Below are 26,757 nucleotides of genomic sequence, written 5' to 3' on the forward strand. Positions count from 1 at the left end.
CAACTAATATTATGCTCTCATCTCTTATTACTTTCTCAAGCAACATCATGTGTGTCAGTCTTACTAGACTACTGGCTTTTTTCCAGGCATACTTTCATTTTTACACCTGTCTCAAGCGCCTTTCTGCGCATTCTTCATCTAGAGAATGACTACTTACTCCGCAAAGTCAACTAATACACTGATTCTGATGTGAATTCTATGTTCTTGAAGTCAGATCACCTTCCTTTTCTAGGCTCCCATATGTGTTCAAAACCTGCATGATGGCACCGATTTCACTGTTTTCTATATCGCCACTCTGTTTCACCATAACAAGCAACTCACGTTCAAAGAAGGTAGCATATTTTAATGATTAACAGTGCACCCGCTGGAGTCAATCCATCTGGGCTCAAGTCTTGGTTCTACCACTTAAACTGTACAAGCTATACAAGCTTCTTATTTTGCCTTCTCATATATAAAATGTAGACAACAACACAGGTACCTCATCAGGTTGTTAGGAGGATTAAATGAGGTTATATACATGCTCTTAGAATAGGCCCTAGCACATCACCACTGCTGATGACTGCTGACATAATACTAACTGTAGCAGTTACATTACTGACTACATCCGCCAAGTTCTCTTACACACAGTAAGCATTCAGGAGATGACTGTTGAATAGGATGTAACGGTGTTCACCAGTCGTGACCCAGAAAATAAACAAGACGAGTGTCTATTTTCCATTTGCTTTTTTCAATGTCAGTTAATTTATACACACAAAGATTATTAAAATGCATAAATGTGATAATATCTTTTCCTGTGTTGCTTGGTCTTCCCTGCCTCCATACTGACCTCTCCATTCACATGTCAATAACCTAAGTTTTTTAAGCTTTCACTTTTTTTTCCATCCTCATATCATCATCTATAGATGTATGCAATAAGTTTGGGAAACTTGCTAACCAAAATGCGATTCTATTATACACACGTCATCTGCATCTTGATTTACTCACTCAAAACGCATGCAAATTACTCCAAGTTAATCTGTACAGTTCTAACTCATGTTTCTAAATAACTATCATACTCCACAGTATAAATATAATACAATGTATTCATTGTACACATGAATGTGTGTACACATTCATTCATTCCTGTACACATACATTTTCACTTTATTTCTTTTGCTGTGTTTCATTTGGCCATTGGTACCACCAGTGGAATAAGCATCATTGTTCATGTACAGAATACTTTTAGTTTTAGGGGAGAGGCTTCTGGAAATGGAATTGCTGAATTCTAATAGATGTTACCAACAGCTGTCCAAAAAGGATGAAAGGTTTCACTTTTCCTCTAGCAATGTCTTGAAACTTTCTTTTTCTGATAACCTAGCTAAGGAGTAAAAACTGGTATCTGTTTTTTGCTGGTCTGATGGGTTTCAAGTTAACATCTAATTGTTATTTTAATTTGCATTTCCCTAGCTACTATAAATGTCAGTATCTTTTCAAGTTTGTTGGCCACTTGGATTTGCTTTCCTGTAAAGTGTTTATTCACATCCTTTATCTACTGTTCAAAGAGGTTTGTTAGTCTTGTTCTTATTGTATGGTATAGACATGAATCTTTTGTCTGTCATCCTTTTAACTTTGTTTCCCACATCATTAAAGTTGTGTTATAATTGTATATATTCTTTCTAATTTTCTTTTATAGCATTTGGATTTCCAGCCTTACAATTAAAGAAGTCTCTTGGGCTCCCCAGTAAATGCCTCGTTTTCTTACAATATTATGATTTTTTTTTAGTTTTATTTAAGTCTTTGATTCACAGGAATTTATTTTTACATATGGTCTAACACTAGGGTTTACTTTTATTTTCTTTTGTCAGGAGCGTTTTAATACACCATCCTTTTCACATGGAATTAAACTACCACCTTTGTCTCTTTATACCTTTGTCTAATCTATACCAACACCACATTGATGTAATTACATTGCCTGTATTTGATATTCTGATATCTGGAAAAGTTAGTTCTGCCACTATGTTCTTTTTCAGCTATACTGACTAATCTTTCAGATTTTTTTCTTCTATAAGAGCTTTAAGATCATGTGATCTAATTATTCCAAAGTGAGTAAAGGAATGAACAAAAGTATAGCCCTCCCCCTGGCTTATAAGTGGAATTACATTTAATTTATATTTTAATTGTGAGATAATTTGCATTCTTACACTATGAAATCTTCCCTTCTACGAAATGTATGTATTTCATTGTGTTCTGAACTTGTTTTGGTCTCTCTATGTAAGGTTCTATTTTTATAAGACCTTATATTTTACTGTTAAATTTGTTTCAACATATTTTAAAATTCTGTCATTAGTGAGAAGCAAATAATTTTTCCCATTACCATGGGTAGGTGTTTATACCTAGAGCAGAAAAGAGCTATTTTGTATAATTATTACACCTTCCACCAAATTCTCTTAATATGAAATTATTAAAAAGTAGGTTTTTTTAGTTTCCTAAGTTTTCTATATAGACAATAATATGATTAGTAAAAACAAATCGCAATAGCCCTCTTTTCTAATGTTTATAATCCATTTCCAAGACAAGATTAAATTAGAAAATAGTTCCAAACTCAATTATTTCAAGGCTAAGTTAATTGTTTTAGGTTAAAATGCAGTATAGAAAACTTTCTCTTCTGCTTTTAATACCATTGCATCCTCCATGATTCTCTGAAAGTGGGGGGATATACTCATATAAACACACATACACACCCAACAAAACAGGGGCTTATTTCTTGGCAAGTGAAGAAAGATTAAGTAGAAAAGTTCATGACTCTCTGAATCACTACTGCTGCCACCATAGATTCCTGGGGTCAAATATCAACTAGTGGGGAAAAAACCTGAGAACTTGGAAAAAGATTTAAAATTGAATCATTTACTATTACCGCCATAATTATTTAGTCACTAATAATTAAACTGAATATAAAGCTAATGCAAATGGGCCATTTGTTTCCATGATTAAGTTCCACAGAAATAATCTCACAGGAACCTACCTAAATATTAAATGTTCCATGAACGCATATGCACTTAACTCGAAAAAGAGATACCTGAACAAAAATTTAACAGTTCAAAGTGCATGTGTTGCATATTTATTTTCAATAGCAATTGAGGCAATACTTGGAGAAGTAGAAACATCTGTAATACTTAAAGAGAAACAATTGAAGACATGGATACTGTTCTACTTAAAGAAAGCACTCCAAATACATTTCATAGATATTACACTTCTAATTTCTACCTTAATTCCTTAATTACTTGAATATGCAGCCATACTTCTCTATACACATGGATTCTCTCCCAGTGTGTTTTTCCAGGTTGCAATGACCCTGTAATGATTCTGCCCGTTTGCCATTTATCCACACATCTATCTACTGGATATGCCTCTCTCACTTCACAAGACGGTTATAATTGTACATCTCACATTACTTCCTCCCTCACTTGAGGCAAGATTATTAACTTAAGATATTTTCATAAAAATATAAAGGCTTAGATGAATTTAATCAATCTCTTCTATATGTCAGCAGTTTGAACTATATACTAAGTAGACGAATTTGAAAATTTAACTTCATAATCAGGTTCACTAATCTATTTAAGACATCATTTTTGTACACTATTATACAGCTCTATTTCTTATTTTTCATTTTGCTGATTTTAGAGTCCTGGGTTCGTAAAACTTTTACTTTATTTCTACTATTTCTACTATTAGATCAGAAATTCTTATAGGGCAGGATATTATTCTAGGATACCCATGCTGGTCTCCTATAGCACAAACTTAATAAATCCTGAAAACCTACCTTACTAAGTTACTGCACTTACATCTTTTATTACAAATTAAGGAGTAAACTGCTGTGATTAAGAAATATTTTATTACAATGTTATACTAAAAACAGTGACTATTTTAATATGTTTTCTTCTTTTTCTAATTATTTCAGAAATTGGATGAAGTATTTGAGCAATCATTTTTTATTCATTCTTAATTGGAATTAAAGTCTATTTTAGTGTGAACCAGAAACACTGCAGTCTTACTTGTCAAGTTTGATTAGAGAATCAAGAGTTTGATAGATGATCTTCACAACTACAATATTAAACTATAATGCATAAGAGCAAGATAGGGTTTGTAAAATTTAATTTCACACAATGCCAAAAGACCTTTTCCCTTAGAGTTCAAGAATTATTTCATTGTTTTCTAGCTGTCAAATATAGCTTTCGCATATAATATGATAATAAGTTAATCCATCGGCTTTTCAAAATTAGAGAATGATTTACATTGAGATCCAGGTTTAATTAATTTTTTGCACCAGAACTGACCAAGAAAAATATCAGGAGGACTTCTCCTCCTCAACAATCCTCTAATAGAAAGATTTAAATACTACCATATCAAATCGTGGTCAACCCCCAGCATACTGTAAGCTAACTTAGAAAACCAAAGTAGAGACGTCTACAAAGCATGATGGCATTTGTCCAAGAATTTTAAAGATACCCAAGAATTATATTAGAACAGTGTTGGTGAAAATGTGTAATCTGTCATTACGAACACCTTCTGTGTAGAAGAAATTGTCAGAACGAGGTCTATACACAAGAGTTCTAGAAGATGCTGGAATGTGGAAACCACATACTTTCAAATTTCACTTCAGCACAGGTAAGCTAATTGAAACCGTAAAAAAAAAAAAAAGAGAGAGAGAAACTCTCTAAACAAAAAAGTAACCACCTGAAACTTACTTGCCCTATTTGTTCTAGCTCCTTATACCTGGTATGTGCCTGCAAACCAACTGAGTCCTAACAATATCGGGATACTGTTATCAGGATTCAATGGAACAATGTTTTATCAATTTATTATCCTGCAGTTCCCAGTTTCTCAGGCCCCACTTATCTTCAAGCTCTCTCATACTCTATTTAGTCCCTTAGAATAGTACACTGACCTGGTACTTAATGTCTTAGCTGTGACCTTTTACTACTTCAGAACACTGCCCAAGTGTCTGCCTACAAGGCTTTAGCTCCTGGCACTTAGATAGTATCCTTACTTAAAGCTATAATATACCATGAATTAAAAAGGAATAAAGTGCAAGCAATAGAATACATTAAGTCAGTTATTAACTTATTTGTTCTCAGCTCCAAATTCACCCTAATTGCCTGATCTGTAAAAATGAATCTGAGCCCTTTACATAATTTTCCTTTACCAGATACAAGCTTTGTCTGTTAAGGACAATGGATGGCAGTGAAGAGGAAGGCCCTCTCCTTCCTCCTCGGCTTGCATAATTTTCTCCAGGATCAAATGTCTGCAAGTCACAGCCTTCAGGCGACATTTTCTCCAGCTCTCAACTCAGGAAGCAGCGCTGTGTACAACAACCCCACACAATTCCAGTTTGCATCCCAGCCCAGGTTCCTGCTTCCCACACCACCTCCTCAGCCCTGGAGGTGTGCATGCCAGAAGCCCTGTGGGGCTGGCCACCGAGAGAGACTCTAGCTCAAACTAAATAGAGGTGTATGCTGGATTTCTGCAGAAGAGGGCCTCTCAAGCTCCAGGTTCTAGCAGTACCTTCTGCGGTGCTTTGACTTCCTCTCCACACCCAACTGTCTATGCCTCAGCTTGCTCCTTCAGCTCTGGTGACTGTGGACCAGACCCAGCCTGGGCAACCCAGTGAACTTCTATGACATCAGGAGACCTGAAACTATATCTTTTAATGAGAAAAGACCCTCCCAAGAAAGTCCATCTTTGCTTGGATACACTCCCGCACCAAACACTTTACAGTTTGCTGTCTATACTGCAAATATTGCTTACTAATTTTCACATTAAATTTCCCTGGACTTAACGTTGCGTGTGTTGAAAGACAATTCTCCCTGGATTTCTTGGTGTTTCTGCACTGCTGGGGCCTTCTGTGCAAAGGAAATGGATAGATAAACTATAATAAAGATAAGTCTTCCTTAGAAAACAAACTTATGGTTACCAAAGGGGAAGGGGGAGGGAGGGATAAATGAGGAGTTTAGGATTAACATATACCCACTACTACATACAAAACAGATGATCAAAAAAGACCTAGTATACAGTATAGGGAACTCTACTCAGTATTGTGTAATAACTTATACAGAAAAATAAAGAATGGATATATGTCTATGTTACATGTCTCGATAAAGAATGGATATTTGTATAAATAACTGAATACTTCATGGTATACCTGAAACTAACGAAACCCTGCACACCAACTATACTCCAATATAAAATAAAAACTAAATTAAAAAAAGGTAAGTCTTCTATCCTGGAGACGTTCTAGGATTGTAAAAAATTCCCCTCTTTTTCCAGAGATTTGCTTTTAGCTTACTTTTAAGATGACAAACCTAGAGATATAATCTCCCTCCCTAGGGAGGATTTGTTTAATTCAAAAGCAAAGATAAGGGGTATGGTGCAAGCTTCCTTGGATGGCAATGTGCCAGCAACCTAGCTATCAGTGTCATAATTTTAGAATTCCTCTTCTAAATTCCTCTCTGCTAATATGCAAGGTAACCAGTACTAAAATGTTCTATGACTAATAAACTCTGTTCTATGACCTATAGACCGCATGTTTCCTGTCAGAATATTTATACATACATGTAAGTTTAACATTATGTGGTTTGTCTTCTGATTTGACCTAGACTGACACAGATATATAAATAGCTTGGAAAAATGCGGGGTTATATGAGAAAAGACTAAGAATATTAGCTCTCTCAGTGAATAGGATCATAATCTATCAGATGAATAAAGGTTAAGAAGATAATATCAAACTTCTGTTAATCCGACAATATGAAGTAACTACCAAGCTGCAAACACTGCATTAAATGCTAAACATACAAAGATGAAAACATCACCATTCAAAAAGTATAGAAAACATTTTTTTCTAGTTTTAATTTTATTTTGTTGGGAATTACCTTCACATGCCCCAATTCAGTCCCAGACGCAATCAATGTTAACATTTTCTTCTGTATTCTAGAAGCTGTGTGTATATGTGCAATTATTTATATTTAAATGCATACACACACATACACACTTTAAAGCATAATCAATCCCTCAATGTTACTACAGTACTAATTAACCTTCCTCATGGTAATGATCTTAATAAAGTACCCATTATTATTAGAATCATTACACTATTATTTTAGAAAATCATAATAACTGCTACATATCTGAAATCCCTTGGTAACTATATGATTACGTACTACTTCATTCAGTGGTAATAAACTCAGAAAACCCACTGTCTTCCAAAAGTGATAAGAAAGATGCAGATTCAAAATAATTTTGCCAAATATACTAATATGAACTTATTATTATAAGATTAACATTAAAAACTCAATTTTCATTTGGAGAGATGAGTACAGATATTTCTTTGTTCCTATGAGGTTTTATTAGGCTCTTAGGTTTTGAAAAAAAACACATAATTTTAGTAGTAATTCCTTATTAAGAGTATTGATTGACATTTATTAACCAAATAAGCAAAGTTTACGAAAAAACTAGAGTAAAACTTTGTTTAAACATGCGTATTTCTTTTCTGGTAGCCAAGTCAGTCGACAAATACTTCTTCAAGGGAATTAATGTCACAAAAAACAATTAAATAAACTGTAGGGAAATGCTACTTAACAGAAAAAAAATTCTGTTAAGTTTTCTTCATTTAGAATTACAAACTCAGTAAATATTTATTCAGCAGGTAGTTCCCCCTTAGATGAGTTTTGACAAGCATCTATTTCTTACTGAGACAATGTATCTTTCTAGTTTTATAACTGTTCCAATCATTACTGCTGCATAACAAACCACCCCAAATTTACTGGCATAAAATAAAAGCAAACTTATTGTGCTTACAGATTCCATGAACCAGGAATTTGCAAAGGGCACACTGAGGTTGGCTTGTGTCTGCTCCACAAGGTCTGGGGCCGCCATCCTGTATCAAAGGCTAGGAGTGTCTCTGAGAATGACTCCACAGCTGGGGCTCGTATCATTTGATGGTTCATTCATTCACACATGTCTAGTGATCAGCCTGGAAGGACCTGAATGTTAGGATTGCTGACCTGAGACCTGACACCTGAGGCTTCTCCATGTGGCTTGGCTTCTTTACAGCACGGCATCTGCATGTCTTTGACTTCTCAGGGCTCCAGGCAGACCAGAGTTTCAACGAGTAAGGTAAAAACAACATTGCCTTTTACTACTGAGCCTGGGAAGTCACAGTATCACCTCTGCTGCCTTGTGTTGGTTATAAATCAGTCACAAGTTGTGCTCAGATTCAACAGGAAGAGAACCCTCCAATTCTCAAGGGCAAATGGCCAATTTTAGAATATGTGGGGCCAATAGATATTGTTGTGGTCAGCTTTGGAAAATATAATCTGCTACAGTAAGTTAATATTCACTATGCAATTCAGTTAAAATAATAAAAATAACATTACAACCTTTGAGTGGTTTTAATTTTGCATACAAGATAACGTTTCTGCAAAATGACTGTATTTTCAGCTTTGGAAGTAGAAATTAAAATTTACAATTACCATTTTATATAATTTTACAACTACTTTGTGAAACAGGTGTTATTATCTGCATTTTAACAGAAGAGAAAGTGACCAAGCAATCTGCATAGTACTGCGTTAAATAAACCTCATGAGATCTCATGCCCATCAGCGCTATGCAAAACAAGGACTACCCGTATCCTGCTTTACATAGATGTAAACACTTCAAAAATGAATTTATACCTCATTCAACTGTCTATGTATCTTAATATGCAACCAAAAAAAAAGAAAAAAAAAAAAGAAACGATCACAATGAAATGTACCAGGAAGCAGTCTCTGTCATAGTATCTCAAGGGTAGTACAATGCTATGTAGTGCAAGTGTTTAACTGAATAAGTAAATAAATTCTAAGAAAAGTTCTTCCAGGTCATTACAAGTAATGAGTACTTGTATGTTCCAGAGAAGCTGCACTGGGTGCTGAAGAAGTAAATATGATCTCTCCTCTCATATTTAAATTATTGGAGCATGTGTGTATTCTCTTTTTCTAGAGTCCAAATTATGGACTTATCTTTTTCTGTTACTCGCTCTTTTTATACTACTCTCTATTGACCAGTTAAGATTTCCAAAAGCAAAAAAAAAAAAAAAAAAGTGATCACTTGTACTACTTATTTTATCACTTTCTGTAATGCCTCTTATGGTAGTCTTGTGTTTTTTATTTGGCTGACGGTGCTTTGTACGACCCATTTAAAAGCCAGAAATGTGACAGAGTGGACCGTGTTATTTTCTGAGAGCTTAACATCACCCTTCGAAAAATACGTTCTTGGAGTTCCCGTCGTGGCTCAGTGGTTAACGAATCTGACTAGGAGCCATGAGGTTTCGGGTTCGATCCCTGCCCTTGCTCAGTGGGTTAAGGATCCAGTGTTGCCTTGAGCTGTGGTGTAGGTCACAGACGCGGCTCGGGTCCTGAGTTGCTGTGACTGTGATGTAGGCTGGCGGCTACAGTTTCAATTCGACCCCTAGCCTGGGAACCTCCATATGCTGCTGGTGCAGTCCTAGAAAAGACAAAAATACAAACAAAAAACAAAACAACAAAAAAGCCCCAAAAATAGGTTCTTGCAACTAAAAAGAATTTTAAGTTAGTCAGCTCATATAATTAATTTTCTGTCTTTGTTTTAACTGCTATTATTTTTGAGGCCAACTATATCTTATAATTTTAAAGATAAATCAACATTTACATTGCTGTGAAACATAAATATATCAATATAAGTTTTACTTTCTAATAATAGTTTCATCTTTCACAATGGAATTACTTGGGAAATCTTCAAAGAGTAATATTTTTCACAAGAGTTAAATAGTTTTTACAACCTGACAAATTTCTTATTAAAAATAATCTTAGATGATGTGAGCTTCTCATAGTTTTGAAAACAATTTTTTGTTAAAGTACAATGATTGCTAGTTATATATTTTTCCTAACTATAAAAAACAAAACACCCATCATATATTCAGGGAACCTATTAGTTGTCTGAAATTATTGTATACAATTTTTTAAAAATTTAAAATTTAAATTGTTGTTTAAATAATTTTAAATTACATGATTTTAGGTAATTCCTTTTTTTTTGCTTTATTTTTAAATTTTTAAAATTTTTTACTTTTTTTTTTTTGCTTTTTAGTACCTCACTCATGGCATATGGAAGTTCCCAGGCTAGGGGTCAAATGAGGGCTGCCGGCCTAAGCCACAGTCAAAGCAACACCAGACCCGAGCTGCTTCTGTGACCTACACCACAGCTCATAGCAATGCAGGATCCTTAACCCACTGAGTGAGGTTCTATAAAATTATTTTAATTTGTATATTTCTTATATGTTATAAAATATAGTATATAAAAATAACATTTACTGGAAACAATCTAGCAATCTTATTGCACTTTGATGACTTTTTAAAAGTGTATTTAATGCTCACGAGCCAAAAAAGAAGGGAAAAATACAACAGACCTTGGTTTGCAGGATAGTAAGTCTTTACTGGACTTGAAGGTTTCCATATGATAATTTGTATTTGTTTCCCATGTAATGTCAATCCTCCTTCCATTTTTTATCTGAAATCTATTATTTGATTCTTATTTGATAATGATACTATTTTAAGGGGTATTTATGAAATGGGGATTTAAAGAACTTAACTAACTTGCCAAAGGCTATACTAAACAATTAATTTATGGAAGAGCACAGATTCTATTCTCCATCTTTTTCTTATATCATTCCAGTCAACTGAAAATACACTTTAACCATCACTGATGTCCATATATATCATAGGTAGTTAACTTGTTCTTGACTAATTATATGATTTAATTTTCAAAATAATTATTATTTTATTTTTTATTTTTGTCCACATCTGCAATATAGAGAAGTTCCTGGCCATATCTCTGACCTATGCCACAGCTGCAGCAATGCTGGATCCTTAACCCACTGTGCTGGGCCCATGATCAAAACAGCAATGCCATAAAGACAAGCGGATCATTAATCCACTGTGCCACTGTGCCATCGTGGGAACCCTCAATAATTTCTTAACATTAAAATAAATGTATTAATTTTCAAAAAGTAACGTTAATTCAATTTTACCACAATTTTGAATACAATTAGCTCTATTAATTCAAAATATATAACAAATATCATACACTGCAAATTTAAATACTTTCGAGAATGAAATAGAGTGCTGAGTGAAATTTGCAGGATTTAATACAAAGAAGTAATGAGCTGAGGACCTTATATTCTGCCTAAAAGTTAACTATCATTGATTGTCACCAATAGAAATGCAGGCTCAGGGATCCTAAATGTTTACTTTTTCAAGAAAAGGTGAAGTAGATTTTTATTAGAAATTTCCTGGTTATTTAAATGTTATCAACTAATTCCAATCTCTAAAATCTCACTTAAAAAAATTCATCTGCAGATCTGACCCATGGACTGCTGGTGTGCAAGCTCTATTACAAATATGCCTATCATCACTATAGGGTAATGCTGTTAATTCAGAAGACTGACCCGAATCTGTAGCAATTTTATAACATGAACAAACTATTTACTGAATGCCCGTAAGAAATATGAAACACTGACTAAAATTATACTACTGAATGTGTTATAGGGGTCCAAGAAGTGAGAGGTGTCCAGAGAAATAAGAGGTCAGTATGAAAGGTTACAAGCAGTCCTCATGAGCTAGACTAAGGGAGAATGAATACAAAGAGAAAACTTATTCTAGAAGTAGGAATAACATGGACAATTGTGTCTTGGCAGTATCACTGATGAAGAATATTTAGGCAACAATGAGATTATCAAAGGAAGATTCATTTCACAAAGAGGTGAGAAATACAGGAGAGAAAACAGATTTCTATGGATCTTGAAAGCTAAAAGGAATTCAGACGTGATGTGATAGGTAGTCCAAGCAGTACTGGATTCTTGACTACAGAGTGCTACGATCACTGCAGTGTCTTTAGAAAGATTAATCTGGTCAGAGTATGTAGCAAAGATGGGAGATCAGAGTCTAATTTCAGAGAGGCCTACTAAGAAATGGTCTCGGTGGTTTCAGGAATGAGATGAGGGCCTGGACTCTCGCAGCAGAAACGGGTGAGAGTTTTCTACTAACCCATTTATTTGAATGAATCCTTGTCATTACCTTGTTTATGTGTGTGCACATACATATGCTTTTTTTCTTCCATTAATAAGTTGGAGCCTGACTAGTATACTAAACAGAATACTATTGTAGGATTTAGGAAACTAAGTTTGTAGATCTGGAACTGCCTCTAACTACACGTGTGAAATTGGGTGTGTCTTAAACTCAGTGAGTTACAGTCTCGTAATCTGGACAGAAAGAAAGAGCCATGATGTCACTGTTTGAAGCCTCGGGTCTTACAATTCCAAAAACCAATTCAGTATTCAGATACAAATCTAATTTATGGTTTCTTTTGAAAAGTCTGAAACTCTGGCTTCCTTGGGCCCCTACCTATACATGACAAAACTGGTTGGAGGCGAGTAAAGAATTTCTGGTTTAGGCTGGGCACACGCTCGGCAGTTTGCCACAGTCCCACGTCACCTGTTATATTCCTATAGTGAGGCCCTGTGGTAGGTGCCATTCATCATGCTTTCATTGCTGTATTTATGATGGTAGAGAGTCATTTGTCTAAGCTTTGTCTTTTATCAAAAGTAAGAAATGGGAGTTCCCGTTGTGGCCTGGCAGTAACGAACCCAACTAGTACCCATGAGGACGTGGGTTCAATCCTTAGCCTTGCTCAGTGTGTTAGAGATCTGGCATTGCCCTGAGCTGCGATGTAGAATGCAGATGCAGCTTGGATCTGGGGTTGCTGTGTCTATGACATAAACTGGCAGCTGCAGCTCGGACTTGATCTCTGGCCTGGGAACTTCCATATGCTGCAGGTTTGGCCCTAAAAAGACGAGAGGAAAAAAAAAAAAAAAAAAGAAGAAATGAAAAACAAAAACGTTTTTCAAGAAAAGTGAATGCATACTTTTTTACAGAATTAAAATATTGCAGAGTTCTTGTCGTGGCGCAGCAGAAACGAATCTGACTAGGAACCATGAGGTTGCGGGTTCAACCCCTGGCCTCACTCAGTGGGTTAAGGAGCCCTAGTTGACATGATCTGTGGTGCACGTCACAGACAAGGCTCGGATCTGGCATTGCTGTGATGTAGGCTGGCAGCTATAGCTCCGATTAGACCCCCTAGCCTGGGAACCTCCATATGCCATGGGTGTGGCCTTAAAAAGACGAAAGACAAAAAAAAAAAAAAGAAAGAAAATATTCCTTTAGATTTAATTTGCAAAAACAAAGAGTGCATCTGTGTGAAAAGATCATCATTTAATCCTCTTTAATCACATAGTATCATTTGAATTTGGAAACCTCGTTATACTTTTACCTCTTTTTAAGTTTTTTTGTCTTTTTATGACCACACCTACAGCATACGTAAGTTCCCAGGCCAGGAGTAGAATCGGAGCTGCAGCTTCTGGCCTGCACCACAGCCACAGTAATGCCAGATCTGAGCCACATCTGCAAGCCACAGCTTGCAGCAATGCCAGATCCTTAAACCAAATGAGCAAGGCCAGGGGTAGAACATGCATCCTCGTGGATACTAGTCAGGTTCCTTACCATTGAGCCACAAAGGGAACTCCTGGAAAGCCTGCTATACATGCTAGAAAGCTATTGAAAAAAATATCCAGGAAATGAAATGATTTGATTTACATTTTAGAAAGAGTATTCGAAAAGCATGCTGGAACTTAGGGGGGAATGTTGAAATAAAGTATATCTGTTACAGAGCAATAAAGTGGTCTCAAGAGGTGAAATGACATGTTTACAGTGGAGAAAGGAGAAAACTGATTCAAGGAGGTAGAACTGTTAGAACTTTGGGAACCCAACATGGGTGTTGGAAGTAGAATGACTCTAGACTTTAGGAATGGTTGACTGGATGGATGGTGATAGCATCTTGTGAGCTATGAATTTACTGGAAGAAAAAGTCTTTCGGAAAGATGAGGTAGTAGAGCATGACTATGGCGGGGGGGGGGCACCAAACTCCAGCCTGTCACCTGTTTTTATACAGCCCAACATCTGTCCTTATACAGTCCGTAAGTAAAAAGGTTTTACATTTGCAAATGGTTGAAAAAAATCAAAAAGAATACATTTCATGATGTGGAAACTCTATGAAATTCAAATTTCAGTGTCCATAAATAAAGTTTTATTGGGACATAATTCATTCCTTTATTGTTTATACCTGTGTTCACTTTATGATGGCAGAGTTGAGTAGTTGAGAGAGCAACCATATGTGGTACTTCCCTCACTTTACACTGCTTGATGCACTACAAACTGCAGTGACACAGTTATAACTTTCCAGTACCATATGTATTGTCATACCACAACATTTCATTTTGACTGTTCCATGAAAACAAAGAGAAAAGTATACTTCAAATGTTAAGCTTTTATGGTTTAAAGTGCCACATGGACTATTTTGTTACTCATCATGCAGTGACACTATAGCTATGCTAGAAAAATACAACATACACCTATATTATCAGACTAAGTATTCATGATCGCCACAATCAGCAGGAAAGTAATCATCAGAGAAATTAGAAAATATAAACAAAGTACCTCATCATAGCAGAATGTCTTCACAAAAATAAAAAGTAAAAGTGATGTTGCAAACAAAGTGAGTGGTTCACCTGTTAGCCAAGTAAGGAAAACTCTTTACTCATGGTGAGTTAAAATGTATTTCTTTTTTTTTTTTTTTTTTTTTTTTTGTCTTTTTGTTGTTGTTGTTGCTATTTCTTGGGCCGCTCCCGCGGCACATGGAGGTTCCTAGGCCAGGGGTCGAATCGGAGCTGTAGCCGCCGGCCTACGCCAGAGCCACAGCAACGCGGGATCCGAGCCGTGTCTGCAACCTACACCACAGCTCACGGCAACGCCAGATCGTTAACCCACTGAGCAAGGGCAGGGACCAAACCAGCAACCTCATGGTTCCTAGTCAGATTCGTTAACCACTGCGCCACGACGGGAACTCCTAAAATGTATTTTGACTATAGCAACCAAAGAGTTGTATTTCCAGAGGGAGAAAAAAACTTAAGAATAGCCTTTCAGTGAGAACAGCTATCTGAAGAGGTGAAGGCACTGGAAGGAATATCATTAGCAATTAAAAGACAAGACAAATACTATGAAAGGTTTTTCTTGGTTCTTGATGAGTTAACAGATACTTGTGATACTGTGTAGTGTTGTTATTTTTGAGAAGTCAATGCTAAGCATGAAGTGACAGAAGAATTAACCTCTATGAAGGTTCCACACAGGCAAAAATATTTCTAAAGTTGTGAAAACATTAATTCAGTACAACCTGAAGTGGAATCTACTAAGATGTGTTATAAGTGATGTTGGTAAAAATATGAGGAACAGAAAAAGGCTTAGTTGAATAAACTTAAAAAGTCTGTGAAAATGTAAGGTGTTTAAAATCTCTGTTTCTTTAGTATATTATTCATCAGCAGGTATTTTATGGGGGAAACATTTTAAACTATGATATAGTATTGAGCTAACAGTATCAACTTCATTCATTCTCACAGATTTAACCACTGTCAATTCTTTATACTTGAATAATAGAAGCTGAATATACTAATTTGTCTTACCATACACCAGTTTAATAGCTTAGTGATTTTATTGTGATTTTTTTTTTTTTTTTGAGCTCAAGGGTGAGACTGAAATTTTTGAACAAAAAGAAATGTCTTTAACCACTATCACCAAACAAGGAATGCCTTTAGAAATTACATTTTGCTGCAGATTTGGTATTTCCTTGAATTAGACTTGAAAGTCAAGGTGAAACAGTGCTTACATGTGAAATATACTATGTTAAGTCATTCTGACAATATTGTTCAAATCACAAGTAACCAACAATCTGCTTTATGCATTTCTTCTGCTGTCAGAAGTTCAAGCCACTGACTGGACCCCTAGCCTGGGAACCTCCATATGCCACAGGTAGGGTCCTAAAAAGACCAAAAAAAAAAAAAAAAAAAGTTCAAACCATAAGATCTCTGTGCATACACAAATTTGTAACAGATACATTATGCAGGCTCAAACTACAGTTCCAGCAGTATTTTTTTAGACCTTACAAGTGCAAAAGCAGCTCCCATATATCAAAATCTATTTAACTATGCAATTGAGCAGCTTCCACCTAACTTTCAATTGGAAGTGGTTTATCTGCAATGTAAACACCATGCTAAATGGCAAATGAACCTAAAAGAATCCTTTAAATGCCTTCCATACAATTAATATGTTCATTAAAATCATAGGCTCATGGATTGACAGCAGCATTTGGTAGTACCTATCTGTGTGAAAATGTGTTTCAAAGACAAAACCAATTAAATGACTTTACAGATCTGCATTAGCAAATGAACATCTGCAATCAATTCTGATGATGGGGTAACTGAATCCCAATTAAGTGAAACTGCTGTCTCGAAAAAAGAATTACAATCACTTCATTAGTAGACCTATACTACAATAAATCATGTTCAGTTAACTGCTTTATTTTGAATTTAGTCAATAAAAGTTTTGTGGATATTTGTTTTTTCTCAACATATATATTTTTGCTCTTATTTATGTAATGTTATTGATTTTGCCTCTCAGCCTGCAAAGCTTAAAATACTTACCATCTGGCCCTTTATGTAAAAAGTTTGCAGAGACCTCTGCTCTATGGTGATACTATTCAAAGTGCAGCTGCATCTGGGAATGTCTTGACAAGGCAAATTCTTGGCCCAACCCACACCTACTGAATCAGAATTTCTCCAAGTGGGCCCAGTAAGTTTTGTTTTTGTTTTTTCCGTTTTTTGTTTTTTGTTGTTGTTTTTTTTTAACAAGCTCTATAGATGATTCTTATGCAAGCAAAAGTGTGAGAATCAATGCTGTTAAACAGTATTTCACAGACTTACTTTGGTCTCCCTGACTAAATTAATTCTTTGAGTGGATAAAATGAGGATAGTGTTACCCACCTCACAGAATTGCTGAAAATATTAAAACTAAATTTTAAAAATATGAAAAATGTAGTTTAACATAACTGACATTAATGATTCTTAATAAGAGGTAATAAATGGTAATTATTAATTCAAAGGTGTACTGGGGCTCTCAGCCCATGAGATACGATAATTAAATTTTTAGGAATTCTATGAGGCAATTATTAAAACAGCCATTATTGAAAATAAACTTTTATAAGCTTAAAATTAAATAAGTTATATAAAGCAAAGTTATACTCAAAACTCATCACGACTTAATCACTTTACTACATTTTATTACCACCTGTGCTCATGAGGTTATGTCTATATGGGGGCTATAGTATATAATGTGTGCTGTCTCTCGTTTCTTTTTTGGCATCTCATTTCTTAAGTATGTGTTTATAAGAAATCAAACACCACAAATCAGAGCTTTTTTGGAGAAGGGCTTCTGGCTAAACATTAATTAGCACACCTCTGGTTATTATTAAAAATTATACAATGAATTTTGTTTTGAAATCAATGAATCTGAATTAACCATGCATGTAGGGATATCTAACAATCTACTAGATAAGTAGAGCCCAGATATATATTTTTAGGCATCAATAGCATATAGACAGTAGTTAAGGCCATAATCATGGACAAAATTGAATAAAACAGCCTTGAGAGAAGGGGGTGATATAGAACCCCAAAAGGAAAAAAATTCATTTTGTGAACAGAGTCAGAAGGACCTTGGAATTTATAAGTACAGCCAGTTATGGCTAGCTCAGTTTAACTGCTTCCATTTATCACCATCACAATTCTCGGTTTAACTCCTAGAATGTTTCTAGCAACAAAAGTTGTATAAATAGATGTACTGAGAGAATGACATTACTCTGCAATTTGAATCTTGTATCCATACCTTAGCCAGCAAGGGTAATGGTATTTTAGGCCATCTATTCAGATAGAGCTAACAAGTTGGTTCATATTCTAAAGTTTCTACCTCAAGTAAACATTACCCTTGGAACAATAAAGGAAAACAAGTTATATAGGGATGATTATACTTAAGACATTAATGATAGTATGTTTCCAAGTTTAGTTTCAAAGAATCACAGAATTTTAAAACTAAAATAGACTTTATAATCTATTCCAATATGTTAATTTTAATTGTTCTCTGTAAGAAACAGCTATTTAACAAGCCAAACATCTAGGCAAACATTTTCAATTAAATTTTTTCCTTATCAGTTATCTGAACATTTGATTATTTAAAATGTACATGGAGTTCCCAAAGGAGTACATCTTCCTTCTCCATTTCTCCTGATGGTCATGAGAGGATATTAAAAATTTACATAATTCCTTATGGCTGTTGCTGATGCCACTGATAACTCCAGCATCACCAAGTTCAAACTCAGGTGATCTAGAAACTTTGGAGAGAGCAACCACACTATTTCCCCAAAGGCACCTAGAAGCTCCAACATTCCACAGTGCAAGTTAAAACTCTACGGTTCTTAAAGTGAATTAAGAGTATGACAACTTTCCAAATAGTAGTACTAGAGACTTCAGAATATGACTCCACCAAGGAGAGTAAACCGAGCCCTCTCCCACATGGGAAAAAAAGGTACGTACAAAATAGATATGAAGCCAGCATAAGAAAAACTATCAAACTTGTCAATCTATCATCTATGCTTTTTTAAAATAATAAATTTTGGGGATTATCGGCTTACAAAGATATTTTACTGCTCTATCTAAACTTAAAAAGAATGACAGAAAAGGACCACTTTTTACTACTTATCTATGAAACCATTCCTGGACTCACAAATACAAGCCAGGGAAGTTCCTGTGTGGCGCAGCCAGTTAAGGACCTGGCATTGCCGCAGCTGTGGCACAGGCCCCAACAGTGGTGCGGGCTCGATCTCTGGCCCAAGATCTTCCCCATGCCTTGGCTGCAGCAAACAACAAACAAAACAGAAAGAAAGGAAGGAGGGAGGAAGATACATCCCCCCTCCAAAAAAAGACTTATTCATAAGGCTAATACGTATTTATAGAGAAAAACAAAACTCTATGAATTTAAAGTATAACTAGAAACATACATATAAACTAGAAAAATTTGAAATGCGCAAAGAGTTATAGTAAACAAACAGTGGTAAAACTTTTTCTGAAAAAGTGGTTTTTCAGTGTAGCATCCTTTAGGCAAAATGTCCTATAAAATTATAAAACCATTTCTAAACTCACTCAGCATGACAGATATTACAAACATAAAAAGTGTACTAAGTCACAAAGACAGAAAAAATAGAACAGCAAAGAAATGTGAAGCACTATAGCGAGATTACAAATTATTCTCAGGCAAAAAAATAATATCAAGTGTCAGTGCATGTAAAGTGCAACATTTAAAAAATATTTGAAGAAAACTATGCTTACTTATAGATCTTTAAACAGGGAAAGACATTCCATACATAGTAAGCGGTTTCCACTTACTCATTATCCACTTAGCCTTGACAGCTGACCTCCATATCTATCCTGCCTCATAAAGCTGCTTTTTAGAAAATACACTAAGTAATATCCTTAATGAACCACATCAATTTGGAGCCTTCTCTCAGTCCTAATTACTTTGTTCTGAGAAACAATCCTGCAACAGACAGTATTGACCATTCACTCTGGAAACCAAATACATGCCAATTCTAGTCTTTCTCGCTTACCTACTATCTTTTTCAGTGTCAAATCATTTTTTTTTTTCCCTTTTCCCAAACAATGGGGCATTCCTCAAGATTCTTACCTTGGTCAAATATTCTTCTTTTTCTTTGTTGATTTTCATTTCCCTACTTAACTTCAAATATCATCTCAGGATATGGGGAGATAAACATCCAGACGTCTAGCTCAAACCTTCTCTTGAGAGTTAAAAGAACTGTTAAATATTTTTAACCTGGTTTGGTCAGTCAAAAATGTTTTAGGGCACAGCTCCTGTGTGCTAGACACTAGTGTTACAAATGTATTCAAAATGTAATTTGTGGCACAACGTTGTAAATCAACTATAAAAAATTAAATTAAAAAACAATATGAATATATAACCTAATGTCATCAAGAGGCAGAGAATCGAAAAGGCGAACAGTCCAACTCCCCAGGTCCAAAACTGACTCTTCATCTTTCCTCTTCCAATGGATTAAATACATATTTAACAGATCCCACATTCTCATTATTGCCCAGACAGTAGTGTATGACTCCTTTCCTGATTCCATATGTAAATCTTGTTCTTTATTTACAATATTCTATTCTCACTGCCATAGCCTGGTTTAGGCCGGTGTACATTTCTACCCAAACTGCAACTGCCTTCTGAAGTATTCTCTAGTTTTTCATTCAATCCATCCTGCACTCAATTGACAAATTGATTTTCCTAAACCACAGATGTGCTCCATCACTTAACTACATAAAAATGTTTACTAGTCCCTCAGTTGACAAGTCAAGCCCCCAAACTTCTTCGGCGTGGCATTCAAAGTCCTCCATTATCTGTTCTTTATCTATTAACACTTTTTCATCTCTGTCATCCACTCTTTCCCTACCTTTTGATCCAGCCAAACATGGTTATTTAATCATACCCTGAAAAAACATGAAAATTCCTATCTCTATATTTTCATGTCATTTCTCTCCCTCCACCGTCATCCTGATGAACAGTCTCCGTTCATTTCTACCTTTCAGAAGCTTAACCAACCTTTGCTCAGATAACATTATTTTTCTAAAAACTTCTCTCCATCCTCTGAATCTATATGATACGTAAAGGTCTTCCGTGCCACTCATACTTTATTTCTATTAATGTTATCTGTGTATGTATCATTCCTGTTAAGATTGTAAGCAACCTGAAAAACGAATGTCTTCTTGATCTTTCTCCTCCCACGGTAGGTATACAAGAAATATTAAGTACACACTGAATTTTAAGTATATATATATATAAATGTATACATAAAAATAATAGACATGGTCCATAAGGTTACATTGGAAGTTTCCTTCACTTTCTTCTGGAGAAAAATCACTGCCATAACAATATCTTCTTTAAAAATCACCATATTTACTTATGAAAATGACATTAGCGATTTTTTTGACCCCTATCGCTTATCAGTATACCCTTATGTATATAGGAATTGCTATAATAACTTCCTTGGCTTAGAATATAATATTGTCTTTCAATGTTTCAATTTTACATTATTGTATATGTCTACTGATGGTAAACAAAACCACCTTACCATTGAAAAGAGCAGTGTAGGAAGAAATAGCTTGCCTAGTGGCTGTTCCAAAACCCACACATCTGAGACGACACAACTTTTTTTTTTTTTTTTTGAGAGAAAGAGAAGAGCAGTCACAGTATAATTATACTTCTCTGTACCCAGTTCCTCCACACCTCCACCACCTGCACAAAATCTATCAACCCAAATGTCTGTTCAGGGCCCAGACTTTCAGGTTCCCCAGTTGAAAATAATAGATAGGTTTCCAGTTCAATAATTAATTTACCAAAGATTTACTGAATACCTACTATGTAGAAAGCACTGTGGAGGACCCTGAAATTAAAACGACGTAATTTTCACCTTCTAGAATGCATGATTAAATGCACAATACAAACACATAAACAACTCTGTTATAAAGCAGATTATGTAAGGTCTAAAAAGCTTCCAACAAGGTACAAACAGAATGGTATGAGGAGAGAGGGTGATTTAATCCGAGTATCTGAGAAGCTTCAAATGAGAGATGGATTTCTATTTGGACTCTCTTTGAAATCAAGCAAAGATTTTCGGGTTAATTATTTTACTTGTGGCCTGTAATTAAGTAGAAAACCTTTGCAATGTTCAAAGGAAAGACACAAGGTATCCAATAATCTGAACTGATATTTATTTAAAATTCTACTCCCAGAGAAATTTATATAAATAATAAATGGGCCACCAAACTTTTACAGAAATATGTTCAGCATACCTACAGCACATTAAAAAGGAAAAAACTGAACAACAGAAAACAAAATTCAGTGTCCTAGATTTATACCTCCTCTTGCAAAAATGACCTCTTCCGCCAAAGGTCTGAATCAGAGCTTGGAGCATTTGCTCTTCGAGTGAGCTCCATAGACACCATTTCTAGATTTAGATATTTCCTTGAAGATTTTGAGTTGCCATGACCTAACTCTGGACGTGTTGGGCACCAGACTGACAGATAAAAGGTCCACACTCATCTCAAGCTTAAAATAACTTGCAAGGAAGGGGTGGGGAAAGTCTGAGTTGACAGGTGCCAAAGGAGCAAATTTTAAAAAGAAGAAAGAAACTATGACAGGAATGGAAGCAAACTGGGGAACAGGCAGAAGCATGGCATTCCAAACCGCTACAATTTTTAAAAATGTTTCGTCTTTTAATCACATTACCGTAGCCACCAGACGTTTTTGCAATTACTGAACTTAACAATGAAGCAACATATTATGAAAAAGTAGGATTAATTATATGTAGCTTTGTAAAACATCTCATCCCAACTCTTAAATATCTCATCCCAAACTCTTAAGATTAATCACAAACACGAAGGAACTAAAATCGCATTATATAGATTCCGACAAGGGAAGCTGGGAAAGCATTACTAGTATGTAAGTTCGGTACCATGTTACAGACAGGCAGGGTGCAGTTTCGTGCTACAGGAGACAGGCGAAGGAGCCAAGAAAATGCGTTGAACACCGGAATAGTGCACACTGTAGTCACCCAACACGAATTCAACAGCTAGCGGCTCTATCCATCCTGCCTCACGTTCCTCGTGGCCTCTGACAAGTCATCCTTTCAACCTATGAGACTGTCCGCTCTCCCCCACCGAAAATAATTTCCGTGCAGGTTGTAAAATCACCCCCACAAACTACTTGCTCCCACTTCCCCGCCTCGGGATGAGCAGTCCCCAAGATGGGGAAAGGTCGCCCAGACAGGGAAGTTACGTGAAGTGGTCTTTCTAGCGGTCGGACCCGAGTCTCCAGCCCAGCAGCCGCGAGGGGAAGGAAGCCGGCGGCCTCTGAAGAAACCGGGATGGGGCAGCGGATGCGAGCCCGCGGGGCAGGCTCCGTGGTGCCCGGGCACCGGCTCGGGCAGGAAGAATGGAGGAGGGGAGGCGAGGCAGCGAGGTGCCCGAGAGCCGGGCGGCGGTCCGGCCCCGCGGCCCGACCCCACCCCGCACTCTGGACCCTCCCAGCCCTGGGACCCGGCGTGCGTTCCGCGTGCGCCGACTCTCCCCGGAGAAACAGCCACTGCCTCACCCCGGTGGACTGGAGAAATCCGGCAACTTTGCGCGAGAAATGCTTCCCACCCTGCACCACGCCGAGAAAGAGAAATATGTCAGGCGATGACGGGGGAGGAAGGATGACTTACCCATGTTCCTCCCAGAGGGTGAGGAGCCGGCAGGTCGAGGCGAAGGTCTCCGGTGCGGGCGGCGCGGCGCTGTGTCCTCCCTCTACCTCTGTCTCTCCCGCAACCAGGGAGGGACCCGCGGGGGGCGGCCGCCGGGGAGGAGCAGCTGGTGCTGCCGCTGCTGCTGCCGCTGCTGCTGCTGCTGCAGGCAGCGCGGCCGCGGCGGGGACGAGCGGCGGGGGGCGGGGCGGGGTAGGGCGGGGCGGGCGCAGCCTGCGGCGGGCGCAGCTCGGAGCGGGCAGGCGGCGGAGGCGCCGAGCCGGCCGGAGGAGCGCCCGCCCCGACGCGCACTCCGGGAGCGCCCCGCCCTCCCCGCCGAGCATGCTCAGTGCCTCCCTTTTTTTTCCCCCCGGGGCAAGTCAATCTGAGCGTGCGGGTGGGCGTGTGTTTGCGGGCCGGCTGCAGCCGCCGCGGAGGAGCTTGATGGCTGCCGCCGGAGGGGCGGAGGGTAGGCCCTGGGCAGGCTGGGTACCGGGACGCTGTGCCCGAACTATTACCTTCCAGGTCGCTACCCCGACCTGGCCAACCCACACCCGGAAAACGGGCCAGTCTTCATTACCCGACAGGCCGGGTGCACAGGCGGGAATTTCCCGAAGGAGGAGACCCTGGGCCGCCTCAGACCCGGGAGGGTGGTCGGGAAGCAAGGCAGTCGTCCTGAAACGGGGCCGGCATGGACATGCTGGCGATGAGGCCAGCGCCTCTGGAGACAGATATCTGAGGACGCTTGTTTTCAGAGCAGCCGTGTGGGCCCGCTGGGCACAGAGAAGGGAGGTGGCCGCGGGAAGGGCGCTTAACATTAGCGGGCACATCAGTGGGACAGTTAAGTCTGTCCTGGCTGCGGCCAGTTTAAAAGAGGTTCCCGGCAGCGAGAGGAGTGACCGCCCCGGGATTTCTTCGGAGCGTATCGTTCTCCTTCCTAGGGGAGCGCGGCCTTCCTTTCCCCGGAGGACACCCGAAAAGCCATGTCACAAGGGTGCCCTGGCCGTCGGGCGCCACCCTCCTCGGATGTGCCCATCTTTGCCCCGCTCCCTTTAAACGCGGCGGGAACAGGTTGCCAAGGCAGGAAACCAAAAGTCCGCCCAGTTGGCTGCGGCCCCATCGGGTCGAACGCCGGAGTTTCCTTGGACCACGGGGCCAGCGCCTGCTCCCCGCACCTCCCCAGCGGCGGGGACAACCTGAGCTGGGCGCTCCCTTTTGAGGGCACCCTCCCAACTGGGCATGCGCGCGAGACAGAGGCTGGTCTTGCGTCCTCCGCCCTGCGGGAGGAGGCTGGGGGAAACCTTCCCGTTCCCTGCACTCTGGTCGCGCCCCGACTCTCGGTGGTTGGGGTGAGGAGTCAGGTCGGTCTCCCCAGGCGGCAGCAACTACGGTCTAGGCGGGGAAAGGGCGCAGGCAGTAGCACAGCCTGTAGGAGGGAGATGCTGAATAGCTAAATGGAAATTTCTCTTTTTCAACTTTTACTCTTTCAGCCCAATGTTGAGAAAAGGTGCTCCCTGCCCTTCATCAGCGGCCCTCTTACAGTCAGATCCGTTTCCATTTATATGACTGATACTACAAAGCACACAAGTCAAAATAGGCCTTGTAATTTGTTGAGCAGGGCAGATTTTCTAAAACAAAAATGAAACAAAAAGGAGGAGAGGTTTGGAAAAACAAGAAAATACAATGTAACTATAGATGTCAAAGTTATTAGACTGTTCTGATGCCCAAGACAATCAAATCAGACTCTTGACTCTTCTACTACACTACCAAGTAGAGGCACTAAGGGAGGATTTATTCCAGGTCTTCTCCAGCTCTGGTAGGTCCTTGGCGTATGGGAGCATAATTCCAGCCTTCACGTGGCATGTCTGTTGACATTTTTCTTTTTTATGAGCACACCAGTCATTTTTGATTAGGGGCCCAACTCTTCCAGTATGACCTCATCTTTATATCTGCCGTGACCCTGTTCCCAAATAAGGTCACATTCTGAGATATGTTAGGACTTCAGCATATACATTTGCAGGGAACATGATTCAGTCCATACACACCAACACATACCCCTACCCTACCATGTTCCACATTCATTTTGGACCTCTCCAGAAACCACCCTGGGGTCTTTGTATCGCTGCTCTTCATTTTTTTGTCCCTCTCCCTTTCCTTAACCTAATTAATCTTCCAGATTCTCAGGTTCACTTGCTATGCTTTTCCTGCTACTTCCTTTTGTAGTCCTATATTACAGTAATTTCCAGGAGCATCTTCTTTTGTTGGGATGCATGAATTGAAACTAGCGAAAGTGGCTGCTGAGGTTTTATAACCTCCCACCTGACACTGTAAGTGCCTTTTTGTTCTGCTTGAATCCACAAGCTGTCCCCTCAGCACCCTTACGGATTAAAACTAGAAGGCTGTCTGGGCATATTGCATACAGTGAGTCCCAATGCACTGCTGTGTAACCATGGTGAGACCTGACACTGACTGCTACACACAGAGGTGGGCAGGTATACCCTCTACCTCTTTCACACACTAGTTCCCCTCCAGTCCCCGCCTTCTCCTATTGTAGGAATATAACATTTTTCTCGTAACACTCTTCCTTTATCTTTTTATTCAAAAGCTATCTACATGAGGCCCTCCCTAGTAAATATATCTAAAATTTCAACACCTCCATACTTTTTTCCTTAGCACTTATCACTAATATATTTTGCTTATTGACTGTCACTTCCATTTAAATTAGAGCTCCTCAACGTCAGAAATTTTTGTCTGCTTTATTTGTCACTTTATCTTCAGTACCAGAACAATGCTAGAACAGCAAATGTTCAATAAAAATCTGTCGTATGAATGAAAGTCTTTTCATTCTTTCAGAATTTTTGTCTTAAAAGAGAGCAAAAATACTGTTAATATTCTTTTTTTTATAAACTCTAGCACCTAACCAAGTAAAATTATTCAATAAATATAATATTTATTATAAATGATGATGATGACCGCTTCTGTGTTGTCTTAAACTATGAATCTTCTAAAGGGTAGAGACTAGATTTTGTACTAATTTATTTACTCATTGAATCAGTAGTGAATTATCAAATGCCTTCTGTATTTCAGGCACTGTCATAGGCACTAGGCATAAAAAACAAACTGGGGTCCCTGATCTCAAAAAGCTTATATATTAGAAAAATTGCTTTCATGATATATTTCCAGTCACTAGTCACATAAATAGCTAGAAAATATTATCCTGATGTCAAAAGATTTTTCCAGAATAAATCTACTAATTCTCATGCTCCAGGTTCAGCAATACTGAGGATTTGATTACAAATCCTTGTTACAAAAAAAAGGAGGAAATTTTTTTTCTTTTCTTTGTAGGGCTGCACCTGCTACATATGGACATTCCCAGGCTAGGGGTCAAACCGGAGCTGCATCTGAGACCTACTCCACAGTTTGGAGTCCGGC

General features: G+C 38.1%; 1 protein-coding gene across 5 annotated transcripts in view; it reads right to left on the minus strand.

Annotated features, from left to right (window-relative positions):
• RAP1GDS1 (Rap1 GTPase-GDP dissociation stimulator 1) overlaps positions 1-23,617 on the minus strand; it is a 140,690-nt gene extending 117,073 nt beyond the window's left edge. The window contains exon 1 of one of the 5 annotated variants that reach the window (XM_021101742.1): positions 23,308-23,617. In XM_021101742.1, the coding sequence (XP_020957401.1) occupies positions 23,308-23,311 (4 nt within the window). In that variant the 5' untranslated portion in view covers positions 23,312-23,617. The remainder of the gene's footprint in view (positions 1-23,307) is intronic. The other 4 variants (XM_021101741.1, XM_021101740.1, XM_021101743.1 and 1 more) reach the window with 4 other exon arrangements.

This window comes from Sus scrofa, chromosome 8 (genome assembly GCF_000003025.6).
Source record: "Sus scrofa isolate TJ Tabasco breed Duroc chromosome 8, Sscrofa11.1, whole genome shotgun sequence".
Taxonomy (NCBI): domain Eukaryota; kingdom Metazoa; phylum Chordata; class Mammalia; order Artiodactyla; family Suidae; genus Sus; species Sus scrofa.